The following is a 20064-nucleotide window of genomic DNA, read 5'->3' as shown; positions in this document are numbered from 1 at the left end:
CTCAAATCCTCTCTGCCAAATCCAGTATAATCTCATTACACTGAGCAGAGGCATAATATAATGATGTGCGTATTAATGCAATCCTTGCATTCTGTGCAACGCATGGTGGCAGGCTCAAAAACTGGCATGAGCAGCACTTCTGGTGGCACCCTGCAGCTGCAGGTTGGTTAGCTGCAGGCTGCCACTGACTGCTGAGAAGTAGGGCGCAGCTCTGTGACCACCAGAGTGAAGCACTGTACCACATCCCACACATTCACCAGTAGTATTGTCCGCTCCATATTATATTGTTCGTGTAATAAATGTCGCATTATTGCAATATAATTATCTCATATAATTATTTTTGTTGTATTTAAAATCCAAACGTTGTGAGCAGCAGACCCCACTGTTGTCTGACCAGCTTTATTTGTTCTTCCAGATGTGTGTATCGTGTCCTAGCTGTGTTTCCAGTCGGACACATAAGGGACGGACACCAAACAGCCACGTAGTAAAAGGTGAAGCTCGCTAAAGGGTGAGCATTTATTCTCTTTTCTGTCATTTAGCACAATTGTCATTTTCTAATTTACACACGGGGGTTTTGTAACATACTGACGCGACAGGAGGTAATTCTGTGATTGATTTAAACTATTTGATAAATCACTCCTCTGCTCTGGAGCTCGCGATGCTAGCTGCTAGCTGCTAGCGAGCTGTTAGCACACTTAGCTCGACAGGTTCCGTCGTAAACACATACAGCTAGCTGGTTAGCTGTCTCACTAGCTAGACTCGCTTTCAGTCTGTCATCCTTGTTGGCATTAATTGGTAGAGTTTCACTAAACCCAGTCAACGCATGCGTTACCTGTATACGAGCTTTTACATGCTACGTGAGCTTCGTTATGTCTCTGGACTGATGACTCCAGCTAGACAGTTTGTACCTCAGCTAACGTTGCAGTCAGAGAGCTAACACTGAGCAACACTGCCTTGGAGTCAAAGGTTATCATTAACAGCTAAAGCTCAAGATGAATATATGACGTTTAAAATGGAGTTTTTAATAATAACGCTGTCATCTTACTGTAAGTCGACAGCTGTAAACATCCCCCTGTTAATAAAGAGATAAACAATAAAGAGCCTAATGCTTGACTCTTATTAAAAACTAATGTACACAATATGTAAACATGGCTTGTGTTTGTCTGCTGCTCTCTCAATAAAATGGATATTCCCCACAATCTTCACTAAGCTGAAGTATGACGATGACCATGAAGTTATATCATTAAGGTCTAGCTATTATATTTATATAGCTTAAAATTGATTCCTTCTTCCAATCTAACAGATGCAGAAAAGTTACATAAATGTTTTAAATCTGCAGGCTTGCCCCATGCATTCAGCAATGTGCATTGTTATTGCTTTATTTGTAGTATAGCCTATAGAATATGACTAAATGTAGTACTAGTGCAATCTAAATGAATGCATGAATACACCTATAAATTAACAATTAAGTTTGAAGGCTTGAATGCATGTTTGCTGGTCGATAAGGCGTGTTAACGTAATGTCTGATGTGTCAGCAGCTTCTACAGATTCCTACAAAGATGTAATCAAACCTGTTCCAACTGAACCTTACAAGATAAAAAGGGAAAAGTCAAACTGTCAGTTTTGGCTTGGCTTTTTTGTCAACAGAGTTTGTCGTATCTGTGTCAAAGTAAAGGAATTCAATGTTAGTTGCTAGTTGATCTATATTTAACCTGACACAATCTACTTAACTACCAAGCCAGCTTGTTGGCCCCTGACTCTAGCTTATGTTTAATTAAAGCAGCCTGTGTTGTTACATAACACCATTAGTGTCTAAAACGGATGGATCTACAACTTCTTCTGTGATCTTCTGTATCTGAGCAGTATACTGATCTTTATAATGTGTCACATTCTCCAGCATGCACTGCAAATTATAAGCTAGAAGATAAACTGAATGTTTTCTCTCTTTAGTGTGGTCTGTGTTCAGAAGCATTCTTGGACACTGACATGCTCCCAGCTGACCTGCCTCCTAAGACGATGGATTTGTGAGAACTTCTTTCCAGAAGGGGCACCAGCAGTATTGTGACTGTTCAGTTTCTTAATGGAAATGGAAACTAACCATTCAGAAGCAGCTCAAATGGAGGTTAATGCTTATCAAGAAGACCATGTTATAAAATCCAAAGTGGAAGGTGAAACGAAGTTGAAACAACAAGGGCTGGACAACACACAAAACACAAAAGGGGATATTCATAATGGTGAGTACTGATGTTGTCTCGATAGGATAGGATTAGGTTTCAATGTATATAAGGGGATGTGCTAAAATTATCTGTTAATATGAAATACCCACAGACACACTGCCACTGAGTGGCAAAACAAACCAAAAGGTGGCATCTATGACTCTTCTGACTCACGTGTGTGTACAGTATAGGCTAGCCCAACATCAGGGCAGTAATGTCATAGTACATAAAGCCTGTTCAGGCTAATGTCAGTCTAATCAAAATCACAAGGACTTCAAAGGCTAGAAACCATTTTGTGTTTGCCCTATTTGTAATATATATTCCTACTGGAATGACTGTCCTTGTGCTGTGATTAGCTCATTTCCAACTCTGCTCTCAGTTCTGGAAAGTTCTTTCCCCTTTAGGCATATTACTGGTAATGCTTGTATCCTGCTTCGCATGACCTGTTTTGGTGGCTACTACAAGGCCTGAGTCCTTTTACTGCTCCATGCTACATGACTCTTTGAACTGATGCGTTAAATAGCTGAACTGAATTCTACTTAGTCATCTTCAGGGTGCCACTATGCTTATAGTCTACAGCAGTTAAGGTTTAGGAGAACAAAAAATGAGGCAATATGAAAATCAGTGAAAATATATTTCTGGGGAAAAAAACCAATGTATGAATTAATGTATTATTCAAAAATCTTAATCATTTTGCTGCGGACTGTGTGGGTGTGGTTTGATCAGATTTGTTTCACTGTGGCCAGGCAACATAAGCAAACAATCCCACAACTGCGATCAGATTTTGATTAAACTATTCCTAATTGCTCTGACTGGTGCATATGTGACGGCACTTTTTTTCCAACCATGCCCTTTTCAGTTCAAACCAGTGAGAAGAGCACAGACAAAACAGCACAGACCGAAAGTCTCATATAAAATAACCAAAACAGTCCCAAATTTTGCAGAAAATGATGTGTTCTTGTTTGACCTAATCACCCATAGTTTGAAACTGATAAAGAAAATAGGTTACCAGGGCCTTTTTAAATGTATTTGTCTTGCAAGATGAGCCCTATTTGTGCTCCTTGATACAAGAGTAGGTGCAGCTAAAGGGATGCATCAGTTGCCACGTGCTGCAGGAATGTTTCCAGCCTTTTCACTTAAGCTATTGTAAGTTGACAGAGTTGCCCAGCCAGCTTACCAAGTGGTCCCTTTGCAGTCTAGTTCACAAGAACTTATCGTGACGAATTGTCAAATTCCTTAGGGCTTCTCTTCCTCCTTCTCTCTCAGGTCCTGTCAGTTCAGATGCGATGCCAAATGGAAACGGACTGGCAGAAGACTTTAGTGCTGTGGGGAACGCCCATTTAAATGGGTCCCTGCCTCCGACAGCCCCTCCCCAGAGCACCAGCTCCCCTGTCAACTCCCAGACCCAAGAGCCCTCCCCAGGTTTGGCCGCTTTTCCACCCATGATGCTAGAGAAGTCTGAGGGGGCTAGTGCTGAGATCACGGTTCACAAGGGTGATTCATTGCAGTCGCTCAGACTCAGTATGCCTATGCAGGAGACTGAATTGTGTAAGCATAAACTTATGTGGAGTGAATGCCCCCTCTATACCCCCCCTGTATTTTAACCTAATTTTGCTGTGGGATGTTTTGCTTTTTTGGCTCATGTACACGTCCGTTTTAACTCCCTTGTCTGTGTGTTATCTGAGCAGAAGGATTCAGTGGGACTTTCTTTCAGTAGTTTGAGTCTACCCCCCGTTCTGCAACTTGCATAGACATTTGATTGCTTGATTAGATTTGGTGTGGGTGCTTCCTTTGGAACACTGTTTGGACTAATGGCTGCGTTTTGGAACTAATCCCTCTAGTATGTTATCTGTTTTGGCACCGTTGCCTTGTTCACAATTCTGAAATGTAATATTTTTAGGCCTGGCACAAACCGTGGTGATTTTGTTTGGCTTCACATTATAACTCCCACACAGAATATATGCAGCAGCGCATGAAGAATCCTATTGCATTTTTTTGATGGCACATGGATATGACTGATCCAATGTACATCTGTTGAATGCATATATAGACATCTTCATTTAACTCATTGCAATATTGGCAATACTAGCTGCATAGCTGTTGCAGTCATGACTGAGTTAAAGTTTTTCATATGCACGCATTCTAACCAAGCAAATGGAGACAGTGGTACAGCATGGGGCACCCTTTAGATATATGGCTGTAACTGTAACACCCATAACGCCCAAACTGCTTTTAAAATCCACAGTAGCTGTCAGGTAAAATAGAAAATGTTGCAGTGCAGTTTGTGACTAACTAGTCACTGTGGCTTGTACCAACAACATGTTTCCTGTCCAGTGATTAACATAAAAAGCTCCAATTTGAATAATTTGTTTACTATTGCTGTGTGAGGACAGGATTCCAGGCAGCGTCTCTCCTTACCATATCCAACCAACATTCTACAAGCATTTACATTGAATCAATGATGCAACATACAGCTCATTGCTAGGATTCAGCTTTAACAGTCATACAAAAACCAGATCTTGTGTAAAATAAAGAACCGTAGTGTAGTCCTGCAGTATGTGATGAAAGGGAACATTCCTGTTTTTGGCCTAACATACATTCCCTTTAGCCAACCAGAAGCCATCACTGGAGATGGAGAACGAGGAGAAGATTCGCCTGGAGGCTCGCCGGCGTCTGGAGGAGCAACTCAAACAGTACAGAGTGCAGAGACATAAGGAGAGGGTGAGTGAATGGAGTAGCTGTCAGGTTACAGACAGCACCAGCTCTTCGTCTATTTGTTCGTCTACCAGTTTTGGCAGCTCCTACATTATCTTAACGTGACATTTCGGCCATAAGACAACTATCTATTTCTGATACTACATATGCAGTGTTCAACTTGTGCTTCATGCTTGTGGACTTTCTTATTCTCAGCTGAAGTTGGTTGCTAAAACACGCTATTTTTTTTGGGAAAATGTAGCCCAGAAGATAAACAGCTTAAGATGTATAGAGGTCACAGCTTTTCACTTTGGAGAAATGTTCAGCATAGGTTCAGGTTTTGGCTATATATTTTTGCTTAATATGTTATACTGTGTATTTCAAGCTTAACAACCATGTGTCCGAATTTATCAGGATGGCAGTACCATGGTTAATTTCTTTCTGTTTCTAGTCTCACCGCATCACCCCCAAGAACAGGCGGTTCAGCACCCTGGATCCAGAGCTCATGCTACATCCGGAGGGTCTGCCCAGGGCCAACACTGTTGCCATGACCACTGAGTATTCCTTCCTGAGGACCAGTGTCCCCCGTGGTCCCAAACTGGGCAGCTTGGGAATTCCCCCCTCCAAGGAGAGAAAGTCCAGATCACCCCGCCCGAGCAAGATCCACTCCTTGGCTGACTACAAGTCTCCTGAGAATGATGGTGCAGGTGAAGGAGGAGGTGGAGGTGGAGTAAGAACAGCAGACAACACCATGAGCTCCATCCAGTCCACCATGAGCTCAGTGTCCACTTTGTCTGAGGTCAGTGTGATGTCGGAGGGCAGCACCTGTGAGACAGAGGCACAGCCCGGTGCTTCACTCCAAGCTGGGGACAATGTCTCAGAAATTGACGGCAGCGAATCGGGAACAAGGCCGGAGAACGACGGCAACGACAGTGACAGCTCGTCTTACAGCAGTGTGTCTACCAGGGGGACATACGGGATGCTTTCCGCAGCAGTGGGAAGGCAGCGGGGGCCCTACACGGTGGAGGGGAGGGAGATCGCCCCTGAGGTCATGGGTCAGTTCCCCTCCCTGCAGGAGGTGCTGCAGGCGGCCAGTGAGGAGCAGCATCTGCTTGAGCTGGAACAGGAGAGAGAAGGGACAGCGGAACCTCGGAGCCGCAGGGACAGTTTCTCCAGCAGGTATTTGTCAACATCAGATAGGGAGGGAATAATATATGACATCGACAATGCTAGGCATTAACATTGTGTTTACCGCCAAATTTAAGCCAGTATTACATTGAGATAGTGCTTGTTGAGAACTGCAGATCCTCACATTGATTGCTGAAACTTAACAAATGTTTGGCATTTTAGTTTGTTACTGTAGATTACTTAAAACAATTAATTGATTATGTGAATTGCTAGAATTTAATCATGTGCGTTCTAATGTTGTTGACATTTGTTGCAGTGTTTCTTTGGAGAGTTCAGTGATGGGACATGATGACATGCTGCAGGTGTTGAAAGAGAAAATGAGACTAGAGGGTCAGCTGGAGTCTTTGTCATCTGAGGCCAATCAGGTAATATAACCGACTGATTTTCTGTACACACATTTTCCGGCAATCACCATGTCTTTCACAGTTTCATAAGCGATGCAGATTAATTTATGACAATCCAAAACGGATGCGCTATGATGCGATATCTGGTAGTAAGCGCCTACTTGAAAACTTGAGGTATGGCCATAGTTGGCTGGTGAATTGTGCCATATTTATTTGCCGTTACTGAGCTTGTACGTCATACGTTTAGCATCCAAATAGTCTTCAAAGTAAATGTTTACCTTGGATTGCAGCTCAGAGATTTTCAACATCAAATCTTGTTTACTGGTAAATTCTCCAACCCCAATGGCATGTCTTGGAAAGCACATGAACTATAGAAATAATATTATTATATATTAGCAAATGTACTTTTGTTCGCCAGTTGAATAAGTGACGGTTTACCGTCTTAGAACCAGCGCATTATTTTATATCTAGTATGTGTTTTTCCATTCACTGAGATCTTATACTTTAGTAAGCTAACCATGCTGGCTGTGTTTGCATAAATACTGCTAATTACAAATCAGTTAACACCATATTATATTGTGTACCATGTTCAACTTTGCCTGTAAATGTCGGTACTGATGCTGCTAATAAATGCCTGGTCATGTATCACAGCATTCAAAAAGATTAAATTTAGGTTAATGGCTGTTAATTTACCCGCCCAAATGACACTATACTGGAAGCCAAGAATAATTGGGCGTAAGTGCTGACCACACTATCCTTTCTTTCCTCCAGGCTCTCAAGGAGAAGACAGAGCTTCAGGCCCAGCTCGCTACGGTGAACGCTCAGCTGCAGGCTAAGAAGGAGGAGGCTCAGATCAGCCAGGTGAAGCAGAGCACCCTCACCACAGAGGTCGGCACGCTGCGGAAAAATTGCGGCCAGCTGGAGAAGGCCATGGTGGAGCTCCAGAGCAGTCTGGAGGGCAAGAACGCCAGTCTGACTTCTCTCAGCAATGACCTGAAGGTGGCTGAGGACCAATACAGCAGGCTGATGGGGAAGGTGGAGGAGATGCAGAACTCTGTAACCTCGAGAGACAACACAGGTGAGTGACAGAGACCCAGAGCGTAACAACAAATAGTCAACATCTCTAATCGTGCATATCTACACTCAGATTAAATGAGATGTTTTGGTCTTGCACTTTTGCAGTTCAGGAGTTGCGTCAGCAGATGGGCGGTCTTCAGAGCCAGCTTCAACAGGTCCAGCTGGAGCGCAGCACCCTGCAGAGCCGATTGAAGACCTCCCAGGCTGAAATTGACTCGCTTCAGCAGCTCAGACAGTGGTACCAGCAGCAGCTAGCACTGGCCCAGGAGGCAAGAGTGCGACTGCAGGGCGAAATGGCCAACATGCAGGTAAGGTTGATGCTAATGTGGTTGTTTGTCTTTTATCAAGGCTTTGACATCTGTCAGACAAGAGTTGACATGACACTTTGTTGATTTTCTCTCTCCCAGGCTGGACAGATGACTCAGATTGGTGTTCTGGAACATCTGAAGCTGGAGAATGTGACTCTGTCCCACCAACTCACCGAGACCCAACACCGCTCTATCAAAGATAAAGAGCGTATTGCTGTTCAGCTGCAGAGCATTGAGGTATACACTCAAACATCCCTATCTGAATATGCCATCATCATTCATCATCATTTGTGAAGTCTTTATAACCACTTAGGAAACAACCCTGAAGGTCATTATCCAGTCAAGGACCTCAGATAAAAGCAGGCTTTTCTAAGTAACCAGGACTACAATGTTGTATTATAGGGACTTTTTTTTTTTTTTAAATCACTCTAGCATATTGTGTAAAACCTTTTACTCTCTGTGACTTAGGTCGACATGCTGACCCAGGAAGCTGCTTATAAGCAGATCCAGGATGCAAAGAACATGGTGGAAGATGATCTGCAGCACAAACTGGATGAGTTTGAGGATGAGCGAGACCGCTTAATTAAACTGGCCAACACAGCCGGCACCCTGGAAAGGGAACTAGAGCAGGTAGTCAAGTCATTTGTTTTCCACGTTGTATGGGCGGTAAAATGTGTAATGTTTTCTCCTCTGAACTGCTTTTCACACTCTGTTTCTCTCAGGCGAAGTTGATCCTTTCCCAGAAGGACGTGCAGCTGCAGGCACTCCAGAAAGAGCATTTGGAGCTGATGCGCCAGCTGACCACCACTCAGGACAACCTGCAGACCAAAGAGCAGTCCATCAACCAGCTGGAAGCGCGCTACCTGGAGCTGGAGGCCCAGCTGGCCGAGCTGCAGACAGAGAGCAGCGCCAAGGACGACAACATCCAGTACCTCCAGAACGAGAAGATCGTCTTGGAGGTGGCGCTGCAGGCGGCCCGGGCTGACAAGAGCCAACTTGATGAGGGTGCTGAACGGCTCGGAGAGGATGTTCTGGTGGCTTCAGATATCTTGGATCAGCTCAGACAGGAAGTCCAGGTCAAAGCTAATCAGGTATGATACAGGAGGGAGGTGAAAAAATAAAAACACCAGTAATATAACCACAAGCGAGATTGAACCATAGCCAGTGACTCAACAACAAATATTGACATTCCCTTGTTTCCCTTTGGGCATCATTATATTCCCATCTACTTCTGTAGTGACACCTTGAGTTAGATACTTTCTCAGGCCTGGTGAGCAGCGATTCTTTTAGCATAAAGCATTATAGGAATTGCAGTGAATTGAAAGGAACTGAGCTACTAGCGAAGGAGGCTAAATAACGCTCCAAACTTACGTTAAACTTTGGCGATGAAAAACTGTCATGGCCATTTTCAAAGGGGTCCCTTAACCTCTGACCTCAAGATATGTGAATGAAAATGGGTTCTATGGGTACCCACAAGTCTCCCCTTTACAGACATGCCCACTTTATGATAATCACATGCAGTTTGGGGCAAGTCATAGTCAAGTCAGCACACTGACACACTGACAGCTGTTGTTGCCTGTTGGGCTTGAGTCTGCCATGTTATGATTTGAGCATATTTCTTTATGCTAAATGCAGTACCTGTGAGGGTTTCTAGACAATATCTGTCATTGTTTTGTGTTGTTAATTGATTTCCAATAATAAATATATACATACATTTGCATAAAGAAGCATATTTACCCACTCACATTTTATTTGATTGACCGCCATAATTTAATTCAAGTAGCTTTTTGCATCCATTTTTTTGTCTTTTGGGTTACCTCTCCCCTACGATGTTGTGAATAATGAAGGGCCTTTGCTTTGTTACAGATTGAAACTCTTCAACAAGAAAATAGTTCTCTGAAGAAACAAGCTCAGAAGCTGAAGGAGCAGTTCCAACAACAAAAGGTAAGTCATCTCCCTTGCTCTTACAGTATGTGCCATCATGTACAGCTCTCTCTTCTGGGTGCAGTTTGTAGAAGCTGTAGACTGTGCAGACTTTACGTACATTTATTATTTTTATTACATTTATTTATAAAAATTCTCCCAGCTGGCTAAGGCTGATGCTGTCGTGGGAGGATGTATTGTGAAGCCAGATGGCTGTCATCTCAGAAGAGTGCTGGCTGACACGCCTCAGTGGATTGAGCAGGGGTGGATGCTGCTCATTTTGCATCGACGAGCTGTCATAAAGAGGGTGGAGTCGATTGACAGAATGACAGAAATGTCAATTGTATTGGATTTCTTTCAAGACTTGAGCTTTTGTAGACCCTTCCAACTCGTGCATTAACATTCATCTTGGTCCATCAAAATGTACTGGGGGCTGCTTTCAGCAATGCATGAAAAGCAAACAAGTGTACCTCTGGTGCTAAAGAAGAAAAATCTGGCTGCATTATCAACAATCTAATATGTGTCTTCACTGCATCTGGAGTAACTACACGAATGGGAAGTCAGTGATGTGTGAGGTACTGTAGCATGACTGATAAACTACTTGTTAAATGTGTGGAGGATCATGGGAAACAAGTAGGATGAGGTAATTAGATGCAATGTCCATTTTTGGTTCGTAGAAAAGTGAGAAAATGGAATCTACTCAATTCGCCCTCAAATGCAGGTTCTTAAAGGCACAAAAAGTATTGGACTGACAGCTACTCTGGTAATTGCAATGTGTTTCAAATGTTGCTCTCTTCTTACTTTTCTGCACAGACAAGTTTGTTCCTTTTTTCAATTTTTTTTTTATCATATTATATTTATTTGTTCCTAGATAATACAGCTGTACACGTGAGCAGCTGTACCTACATTAAAATTTGTAATATAGTTGAAGCTCTGCATTAACAAAATCCACCTGTATCACAGCTTTCCTTTGGTGGTTTCCTGTAATATTTTGTAAAATCTCCTGTTGTTTTTAGTGTAATATGTGTGTTCATGTTAGGAAACAACTAGGGCCGTCCTCTACCCAAAAAATTCTTGTTCGACTAACACTCATACGACTATGTTGGCAAATTGATTAGTTGATTTAATTGCCAGATCTTTAAAACTGAGTTTCTCCACAAAGAATCACACAAAAGCAACACTTTAAATCTTCTGTTAACCAGAGATGTGCGCTTATAAGTTTCTTGGAAGTTAGTCATTCAGCTTGAAGAAAGCACAAAAAACGTCTAATCGACTGAAGACATCTCAGTCGACTGAGATCAAAACAACCCATTAGTTGACTAAGAGGGGGCAGCCCTAGAACCAACACAAACCCATTTAGACTGAAAAAATAAAGCCTGTTCAATTCCTAACTATGTCAAATGTATCTCGCTCAAGCCTAGAGATGATGCAGTGTGGGATTCAAATCCTAATGCAGTCCTCTCTCCTGCATTGTATCTATTTGAAAAGTATTTTGCCTGCTGTCTCAGAGTCGAGACAAATATGAGCAGGACTACTTGCACTGCACTCCTTGAAAGGAGAAAACGCTAACTTCATTAATTAGACACACGGTTATTGATTATACAGGTGATGGTGGAAGCCTACCGTCGGGACGCCATCTCCAAAGACCAGCTCATCAGTGAGCTCAAGTCCACCAAAAAGCGTCTGCTGGCGGAGGTGAAGGACCTGAAGCAGGAGGTGCTGGGCGTTCAGGGGGAGAAGCAGAAGGCAGAGCTGGAGCAGGCCCGGCTGCAGAAGGAGGTGGTGAGAGTCCAGGAGCAGATGAACAACATGGAGGCCCATTTGCAAACCATTCAGACAGAAAGGGATCAGCTAGAAAACCAGATCCAGGTAATGATAGTTTCATTTCAGTAATTTAACATTAAAAGTAAAGTAAATGTTGATGTTTTGGATGTAGTATACAGGGGTGTCAGTAAACAGTTTGTTGTCAGCAGTTCTATTATAATGTGAAGTGTTCTCCAGTCTTTACAGTTTGATCAGAGCCAGCTAGCAGCAGTGACAGAAGAGAACGAAGGCCTGAGGAAACAGGTGGAGCAATTGGAGGGAGAAGCCAAAAAGTGAGTCATCTGCTGCATAGATATTTGGAGAGCTGGAATAACTCCCACAGTAATGACTTGGACCATGGTGCATATATCTGTTATCAAGTGCTATTTATAAATATAAATAAAGGGCATTGCTTATGCAATTCCTGATCTCCACGTAGACCTATGAGTCAGTACATGTGGTTTTAAAATCATTACGCTCCGTTTGTGTGCCATCTATACACCTCTTGTGTTGATATGCACGTATGGTCTTCTGTCAGAACAACCTGAATTCCCCCATGGACATTTTTAACTTAATTTCTTATCTAATAGGGCCATCTCAGAGCAGAAGGTGCGGGTGAGGCGGCTGGGGACAGATTTGACCAGTGCTCAGAAGGAGATGAAGGCCAAACACAAGGCCTACGAGAATGCCGTGGGCATCCTGAGCAGGAGGCTCCAAGAGGCTCTGACTGACAAGGAGACGGCCGAGGCGGAGCTGGTCAAACTCAAGGCCCAGGTGTCGAATGGGGGAAACAGTCAAGCCTTACAGGTACTGTGTAAACCTGCCAGACCTTGTTCACTTCCTTGAAAAACTATCAGCTACAACTGAACACATAGTTAGTTTGGAGTGGAGTTTCAGACAATTAAAACAAGGAAAAGGATCACTGTTAGAAAAGTGTCAGCAGAGCATTCTACACTGTGCGGGCTCTGATCCATTTACAGTCCTTAGCAACTGAAAAGAGGTCACAGTATCGGTGTGACTCTTTCTGTGCGCTTTACAAACATTAGGAGGCCTAAGGTAGTTTGGATATGAGCTCTATAAAACCTGTTTTTCTTCCACTGAATAAAATCTAAATATTACTTGCAACTGTCGAGCAAAACTGAAGAATACGTCGTACAGTATTTTCCATTCACAGTTGAAGTTGAGTACTTTTATGCAATTAGCTTGTTGTACTGTAAGTGCATCCCCAAAGTATGAATGAGGAATAATATTATAGCTTAAAAATCTATTTTGTCCACAGAAACAAGGACACAATTTAAAAAAACAAAAGCTGGGGCTGTCAAAGTTAACGCATTAACGCAAATTTGTTTTAATGCCACTAATTTCTTTAAAGCATTAACGGAACTTGCGATTTTGAGGTTGTAGCGGACTCTGTTTTAAAGATAGAGTGAAGATGCTGGCATCATATGAAATTAGAAAGCCTAATAATTGGTACCAACCATGTCATACTAGCTCACAAAGGAGGCTAAATAACGCTCCAAACTTACGGTAAATTTTGGCGATGAAAAACTGGCATGGCCATTTTCAAAGGGATCCCTTGACCTCTGACCTCCAGATATGTGAATGAAAATGGGTTCTATGGGTACCCACGAGTCTCCCCTTTACAGACATGCCCACTTCATGATAATCACATGCAGTTTTGGGGCAAGTCATAGTCAAGTCAGCACACTGACACACTGACAGCTGTTGTTGCCTGTTGGGCTGCAGTTTGCCATGTTATGATTTGAGCATATTTTTTTATTTTAAATCTAGTACCTGTGAGGGTTTCTGAACAATATTTGTCATTGTTTGGTGTTGTTAATTGATTTCCAATAATAAATATATACATACATTTGCATAAAGCAGGCATATTTGTCCACTCCCATGTTGATAAGAGTATTAAATACTTGACAAATCTCCCTTTTAAGGTACATTTTGAACAGATAAAAAAGTGTGATTAATTTGCGATTAATTAATTAATTAATTAATTAATTAATTAACTACAGACAATCATGCGATTAATCCTCATTAAATATTTTAATCGATTGACAGCCCTATAAACAAACATTAATAGGATAGGATTCAGTCTACCCTTGTCCTCAACTCATACTTATTTATCATAAAGATATTTGTCATTTCATTGTTCATTGAGTTGCTGCACCTGTTGAGTAACTGAAACATATTGAAATCCAATGTGGTTTTATTTGTCATCCAGGATAAGGTTAAGGCTCTGCAGGCTGAGCTGCTGGCTGTGTCCAACAGCAAGACTATGCTAGAGAAAGAGCTGCAGGAAGTGATCACCCTCACCTCCACAGAGCTGGAGGAGTACCAGGAAAAGGTCATGGAGCTCGAGGATGAGGTGAACAATGATCACTTTGTGTCCGTTTGTGTTAATATGTTCAGGATTTTGAACAGAACTGCTTGTTATCTCTAATGGGGAAATGATTGTTTCCTTTATTTTTTTCATGTCATGATGCTGATCACAACCCTGTATGAGCAGTGTGTTTGCACTTTTGTAATCACTCAATTCATGTATGTTATTTTGTATTAATGACATGAATTGATTTCACAGCTTCAAGAGGCCCGATGCTTCAAGAAGCGGATTCGAAAGTTAGAAGATGCCAACAAGAAGCTAGCACTGGAGCTGGAACATGAAAAAGGGAAATTGGCTGGACTGGCACAGTCCCACAATACACTGCGGGAGCATTCCAACATTTTGGAGTCTGCCTTGGCTAAGAGAGAGGCAGATCTTGTCCAGCTCAACTTACAGGTGAAACATTAGTTTGCATCTTATAATGCTGATATGTTGTTTTTTTTATTACCCCTGTGTTGTAAAGTGTTGGGTTACCTATAGGTCAAAATAGAAATTATGCACTTTTTCATTTTTTTTTTCATCCTTTTTACAGGTTCAAGCTGTTTTGAAGCGTAAAGAGGAGGAGGACCAGCAAATGAAGCAGGTGGTACAAACTCTACAGCTTGCCTTGGAAAAAGAGAAAACCAAAGTCAACGACCTGAAAGAACAGGTAGGAGCTCTTAGCCGTACATCCGGATCCAGTATGTTCTCAATGAGAATGATTCCAAAGAGTCTGTAATTTGTATTTGAATATATATTTTGACATCATTTGCTTGGCACAAGGCACAATAAGAAGCCTCTCAGAAAAAGTTAGAAAGCTGAATTGTGAGATGTGTCTAGTCTGGTAGCTTTTCTGGAGCATTGGTTCTCTCCTGGGGTCTGTCGGGTTGTACTGATGTGATGTGTCCTTTAGGTGGCAGCAGCGAAGGCAGAGGCAGCCCACAACAGACGGCACTACAGGGCAGCCATGCTGGAGCTGTCAGAGATCAAGAAGGACCTGCAGGCCAAAGAGGACGTGGTCAGAGCTCTGCAGAGTGAATCCCACAAACTACTGTATGTGCATTTGCCTGATTAAAGAATACAGTGACTTTTGACTAATTATATATATATATATATATATATATATATATATATATATATAAATGTGTTATTGAAAAAATTAATAGCAGTTGTATATCTTACCACTTATTTATCATTGAATATGTCATACTCTGCAGGGCTCAGGATGAGCAACACTCTCAAGAGGTTTCCAGGTTCCAAGAGGAGCTGGCTGAGGCCCATTTACAGCTCCAGATCCTCCAGAAACAACTGGATGAAGAACTGGCCAAGCAGCCCCTCACTAACCAAGAGGTCAGAGACTGACTTACGCTGAAATATTTACCTGATGATTACCTTTATTTGGTCATCTATCTCTGATATGATAGACACAATGCAGTTTTTTTTGGCTATATTGATATTTTGTATGCCTCTGTGCTGACGACAGCCGTGGCCAGAGGCATTATGTTTTCGGGTGGTCTGTACTGTACGTACGTCTGTCTGGAGCATTCTCATGATATGATTAGATTTTGGTAGTCAAAGTCAAGGTTACTGCCACCTCACGTCCGTCCCATTCTCGTGATATCACAGGAACGCCTTGAGAGAATTTCTTCAAATTTGGCACAATCGTCCACTTGGACTCAAGGATTAGATTGAGGAACAGATTAGATTTTGGTAGTCAAAGGTCAAGGTCACTGTGACCTCACATAACACGTTTTGGGCCATAACCCAAGAATTCCTGTGCTAATTATGACAATTTTACACAAAAGTCTAAGAGGATGAAATGATGAAGTGATGAAATTTTAGACAGACATGGATGGAAATTTCAACTTGACTGGTTGGCGGAGGCATACAACTGCAGGCGGTAATTCTAGTTTATGATTAACATCATTCATCAGTTATCATTGTCCTGGGTTTTCATGAAAAGTTTTAGGGTTCCAGTTATTTAAAATCAGTTTCAGCTGTAGTTTGAGCCGTCACTGGTGACACTGATGTCTAACACTGACTGCTGCTCGTTCAGGTTGAGGACCTGAAGTGGGAGGTGGAGCAGAGGCAGAGGGAGATCGAGGCACAGAAGCAGCAGCTGGAGATGATGGAGCAGTGTCAGCACAGGGAGCTGGACAACCTACAGAGAGCTCTACAGGCAAGTATTCATTCTCCACTTGTAAAAGATGGACACAAAGCTACTTGACTAGACATTAAAAAGGGAGTAAAATGCTACTGTATTTACAAATGCACAGAATTACTTTTACTGAGGTAAACAGTTAGTATCTAGAAGGACACGAAAAGTGAACGGAGCACTGTGGTTATTTCTGTATAGTATTTATGTCATTACCTCCACCTTCCCCCTTTTCAAAAGGGTTTATAACAAACAAAGATGACTCTCTCTCTGTCTCAGAACATCAAGGTGGAGCTGGAGTCGGTGCAGGATGAGCTGAGCGGCACTAGGAAGGACAAGTTCATGCTGCAGGCCAAAGTGGCTGAGCTGAGGAACAGCATGAAGACGGTCCTACTGCAGAACCAGCAGCTCAAACAGGACCTCAAACAGACTCGTCTAAGGAAGGTGAGGCGACTTGTTTTCCTCTGTGAAAGTTTTAGTGCTTTTTCACAAGCTTCCCAACTACAGCACCTTTCTACATTTTGGGGAAACCACTAAATATGCGTACTAATTTAAATGGTATTTGAATTTGCTCATCTGTCATCATTCACGCCTATATATGTAATCAGTCAATACTGGCCTATAACCTTGGCCTACTCATATACTGGTCGGGCTCTGGTGTTAAGTCACTCTTTCATTGTCTTGGCATGAAAGCTTTCAGATACTTTGAATATTTATTATTATTTATAATAGTGCAGTGGCTGTGCAAAACATGCCTGTTAAGAAAAGGCAGAATGCTTGGCCTGTGGCCGCTCATACAAACAACTTCACACTCAACACTGCGCTCCCTTGGATCCACAGCAATACGCCTTCCATGTCACACACCTAAGCAACCACAGTCAGAAACATCGGTGAAATACACTAAGCGGAGGTAATTTCCAAATAGGCGTATTAGTCGTTTGCTTTGACATAACTACTGTGTTCATAAAGTAGAGCATGGATTTAATTAGCGGAGGTATTTTACTGGCGGTAACGTTAGTGTTATATGTTAGTGTCAAGTCTGACACCGGGGAGTTACAGTCTTAACTCACGGGGGAAAAACAAACCCGCGGCTTACTCACGGTCACACCGGTGAAATACACTCTGATTCTGCATCCAGTTGGCTAACCGCTCGTGTTGACTTCAGGGAAGTGAAGAGTCCGGCTGTAACACTAGTGTATCCAGCGTCCATGTAATGTTTAACGTTAGCATATATTATCAACATCATGGACTCCCTGCAGAGCCCTGAAGCCCCGCCCCTGCTGCTGAACATTTTTTATTAATATTGAACGTGCTGCCTGTCCAAATTGCACAGAGCACTCCATGGGGTCTCCAGCAATAAGTTGATCGGATGAGCAGTTCTCAAGATATGCGAAGGACACACGGACAGACAGACAGACTCCTTGAGATTCCTTGATTTATAGTTGGATATAAATATCAGCTATCATCAGACAAACTTTAAAAAAAACATTATAACTGAAGTAACTGAAAAATAGTATGTCGGTGTTTTTAGCATTATACATAGACAGCAGTGAGTACTGGAACAGCTGAGGTGTAGCCATTAATTTCTATGAGTTATACTTACAAAGCCACCACCCTCTGTAGAAAGATTTAAGGGGCAATGTTGTAAGTTTAATTCCAAATAAAAAATGCCTGCTGAAGATAACTGACTAAATACCTCCCTGTAATGATGGTTTTGTTGGAGCAGCAGCGCATGGAGCTGAAGAGCGAGGGGAACCCATCCAACCCAGTAACACCAGTTAAGATTCCAGACTGCCCAGTGCCGGCCTCCCTGTTGGATGAGTTGCTGAAACCATCGACTTCTGTCAACAAAGAGCCCCTCAACAACCTGCACAACTGTCTACGGCAGCTGAAGTAAGCCTCTTGTTCTAACCAAATGGCTAATATTATCTACGTACCTACATGAAGTTTTTTTTTGTGTAGTGCTGAGCAGCTATCCAAATGCCAGAATACATGTAATGTGTTTTTTTTGTTTTTTTTTCTCAGGGAGGAGATGGACAGCCTCCAAAGGCAGATGGAGGAACACACAGTAACAGTACATGAGTCAATGAGCTCATGGACAAACACAGAGGAGGGACTGGCTCAACTGGAGCTTGAAAACAACATCTCCGAATCATCAACGCCGCTTAACAACACGGTGGTGGAAAATAACAATGAAGCAGAGCCGCAGCAGTCATAACAGAAGAACTTTTCTCAGGCCATTAGAGGGAGAGTGGAGTTTTATCCACAAAGGCACTTTTCAGCCCCTTATTCCCTTTCTCTTCTCTTAACAATTGCTGCCAACATTTGGCGTTCTCCCGTCGGCACAGAAGTGCTTTCGCAGAGTAATACTTTCTATACCATAGCTTTATTCTTTCCTCTTTATTTGACAGTTGTTTATATTTTTGTTATGCTATTGTCACATATATTTATTTAGAGTTAAGTAATTACAGCTTATCTGACAGCCTCTCCAAGAGGATCCCCCATCTTCGGTTGTTATCGTAGATACAAATATGGTCTAGTGTGGACTGTTTAACTAATTTGTGGGCCAGTTTTTCCGTGTTGAATTAGCGTTTTTTCTCTATAAAAGGTATTTAGTCATCACCCTCCCCGTAATATGAAATCGGTGGCTTTGGTTGCTGCTTAACGATGGCTGACATTATTTAAAAAAGTGTTTTAGGTGACAGAAACAAACCATTAGTCTGTCACCAGACTGGCTATGAACTGTTCTTCCATTTCTTTGTGCCTGTGTACGAGAGCGGTTGCTCATCTATGATTTAACTGACGTGGTTAAACGTTCCACATGGTTTCTAAGCAGCTGATGATGAAACATCATCACTCCTTTTCATGAAGTTAAAAGTCATGCACAATTGTGGTCAGTTTTTTTTTGTATTGCCTCTTGTTAAAATGCAGTGTTTCTTACATCTGTTGTAACCATATCACCTTGAGTTCTTAAACTAAAAGCATTAATCTCAGTTATATATGGAGGTGTTTTGTCTAGCATGGACTGCAGTAATTTGTACGCAAAAAAGCCTTAAGCAATCTTTAATATGCTGTAAAGGACTAAGTTGGTTTGAATGAGCATATTTCTGCTGAGGGTGTGTGCAAGGTGTAATATGTTATAATGTATGTGTGTGCAAATCCTTACTGAAGAATGGTCTATTGTAAAATAAGTGGCTCACATCAATGAAGAGAGAAATTTGTACGATGAAGCACAAATGTTGCTACTTCTAACAGCAGGTGCAATCAGATGTGTTCATTTTCTGTTACATTGCGTACATATTATATTTACAAAAAAGGACTACCCCTGAATCTGATGTTATACTTGTTTTATGGCTGTTTCATGGTTATGGGGATAGGTTAATTGTTTTCAGAGGTTAATATATAAATACGTTTCCTTTTTTGTATGATTGTAAAGTCATCATAATTGTTTAATATTGTAACAAAGATGAAATACAAAATATTCAAATGCAAACCATAAATCAAAGCCGATACTAATTCTGGTACAGCTGCACACTAACATTTCCGTGTAGAGGGGGCCATTGGCTAGTACAGTAGCTTTTTGCATGCAACTGTGCTGCAGCTGCTGTGTTGGTGCTCATTCCCACACTAAAAACAAAATGTTTTTGAACACATTGTATGCTTATGAATTTCCAAAGGGACAATACATCTTTTGAGGAGAATGCTTACTGAGTCAAATAACAACAAATATATTGATATACTGTGTTCTGAAAAAAAAGAAATCTTTTGGACTGTATCTTCCAAACTACCTTTCACTGTAACGTTAGGTAGTATGTAATAACATTTGCTCTTGCTGCTGTAACTGCTTTCTTTTTCAGAGATTGGAATTGATTCATTCCCTATGTTTTAACATTTGTGTTGGGAGATGTGATTGTATTTATCATAAAAATTGCACTATTCATCTGTTATTATTGTTTGTGCTCATTCATTATATGTTCTCATCTAC

The 20064-nt window shown here is 41.8% G+C and overlaps 1 protein-coding gene across 3 annotated transcripts; it reads left to right on the top strand.

The window, feature by feature from the left end:
- The first annotated feature begins 370 nt into the window (after window positions 1-370).
- On the top strand, window positions 371-20026 carry golga3 (golgin A3). 3 transcript variants are annotated; one of them, XM_037778542.1, is made up of 24 exons: window positions 371-508; window positions 1951-2234; window positions 3483-3638; window positions 4825-4937; window positions 5362-6089; window positions 6355-6463; window positions 7214-7520; window positions 7625-7827; window positions 7927-8064; window positions 8296-8457; window positions 8550-8918; window positions 9694-9771; window positions 11356-11619; window positions 11752-11846; window positions 12144-12360; window positions 13787-13930; window positions 14144-14341; window positions 14478-14594; window positions 14838-14977; window positions 15142-15274; window positions 15981-16103; window positions 16359-16523; window positions 17806-17972; window positions 18105-20026. In XM_037778542.1, exons 2-24 carry the CDS (start codon window positions 2081-2083, stop codon window positions 18295-18297), a joined length of 4473 nt encoding a protein of 1490 aa, XP_037634470.1. In that variant the 5' UTR covers window positions 371-508; window positions 1951-2080; the 3' UTR covers window positions 18298-20026. The 3 variants fall into 3 exon arrangements, with proteins under 3 accessions (XP_037634470.1, XP_037634469.1, XP_037634471.1); XM_037778541.1 differs by having other exon boundaries at window positions 3483-3764; XM_037778543.1 differs by lacking the exon at window positions 3483-3638.
- The last annotated feature ends 38 nt before the right edge of the window (window positions 20027-20064 follow it).

This window comes from Sebastes umbrosus, chromosome 8 (assembly GCF_015220745.1).
Source record: "Sebastes umbrosus isolate fSebUmb1 chromosome 8, fSebUmb1.pri, whole genome shotgun sequence".
Lineage (NCBI taxonomy): Eukaryota > Metazoa > Chordata > Actinopteri > Perciformes > Sebastidae > Sebastes > Sebastes umbrosus.
The sequence above is the reverse complement of the archived record's forward strand: the minus strand, read 5'-3'. Positions and strand labels throughout refer to the sequence as shown.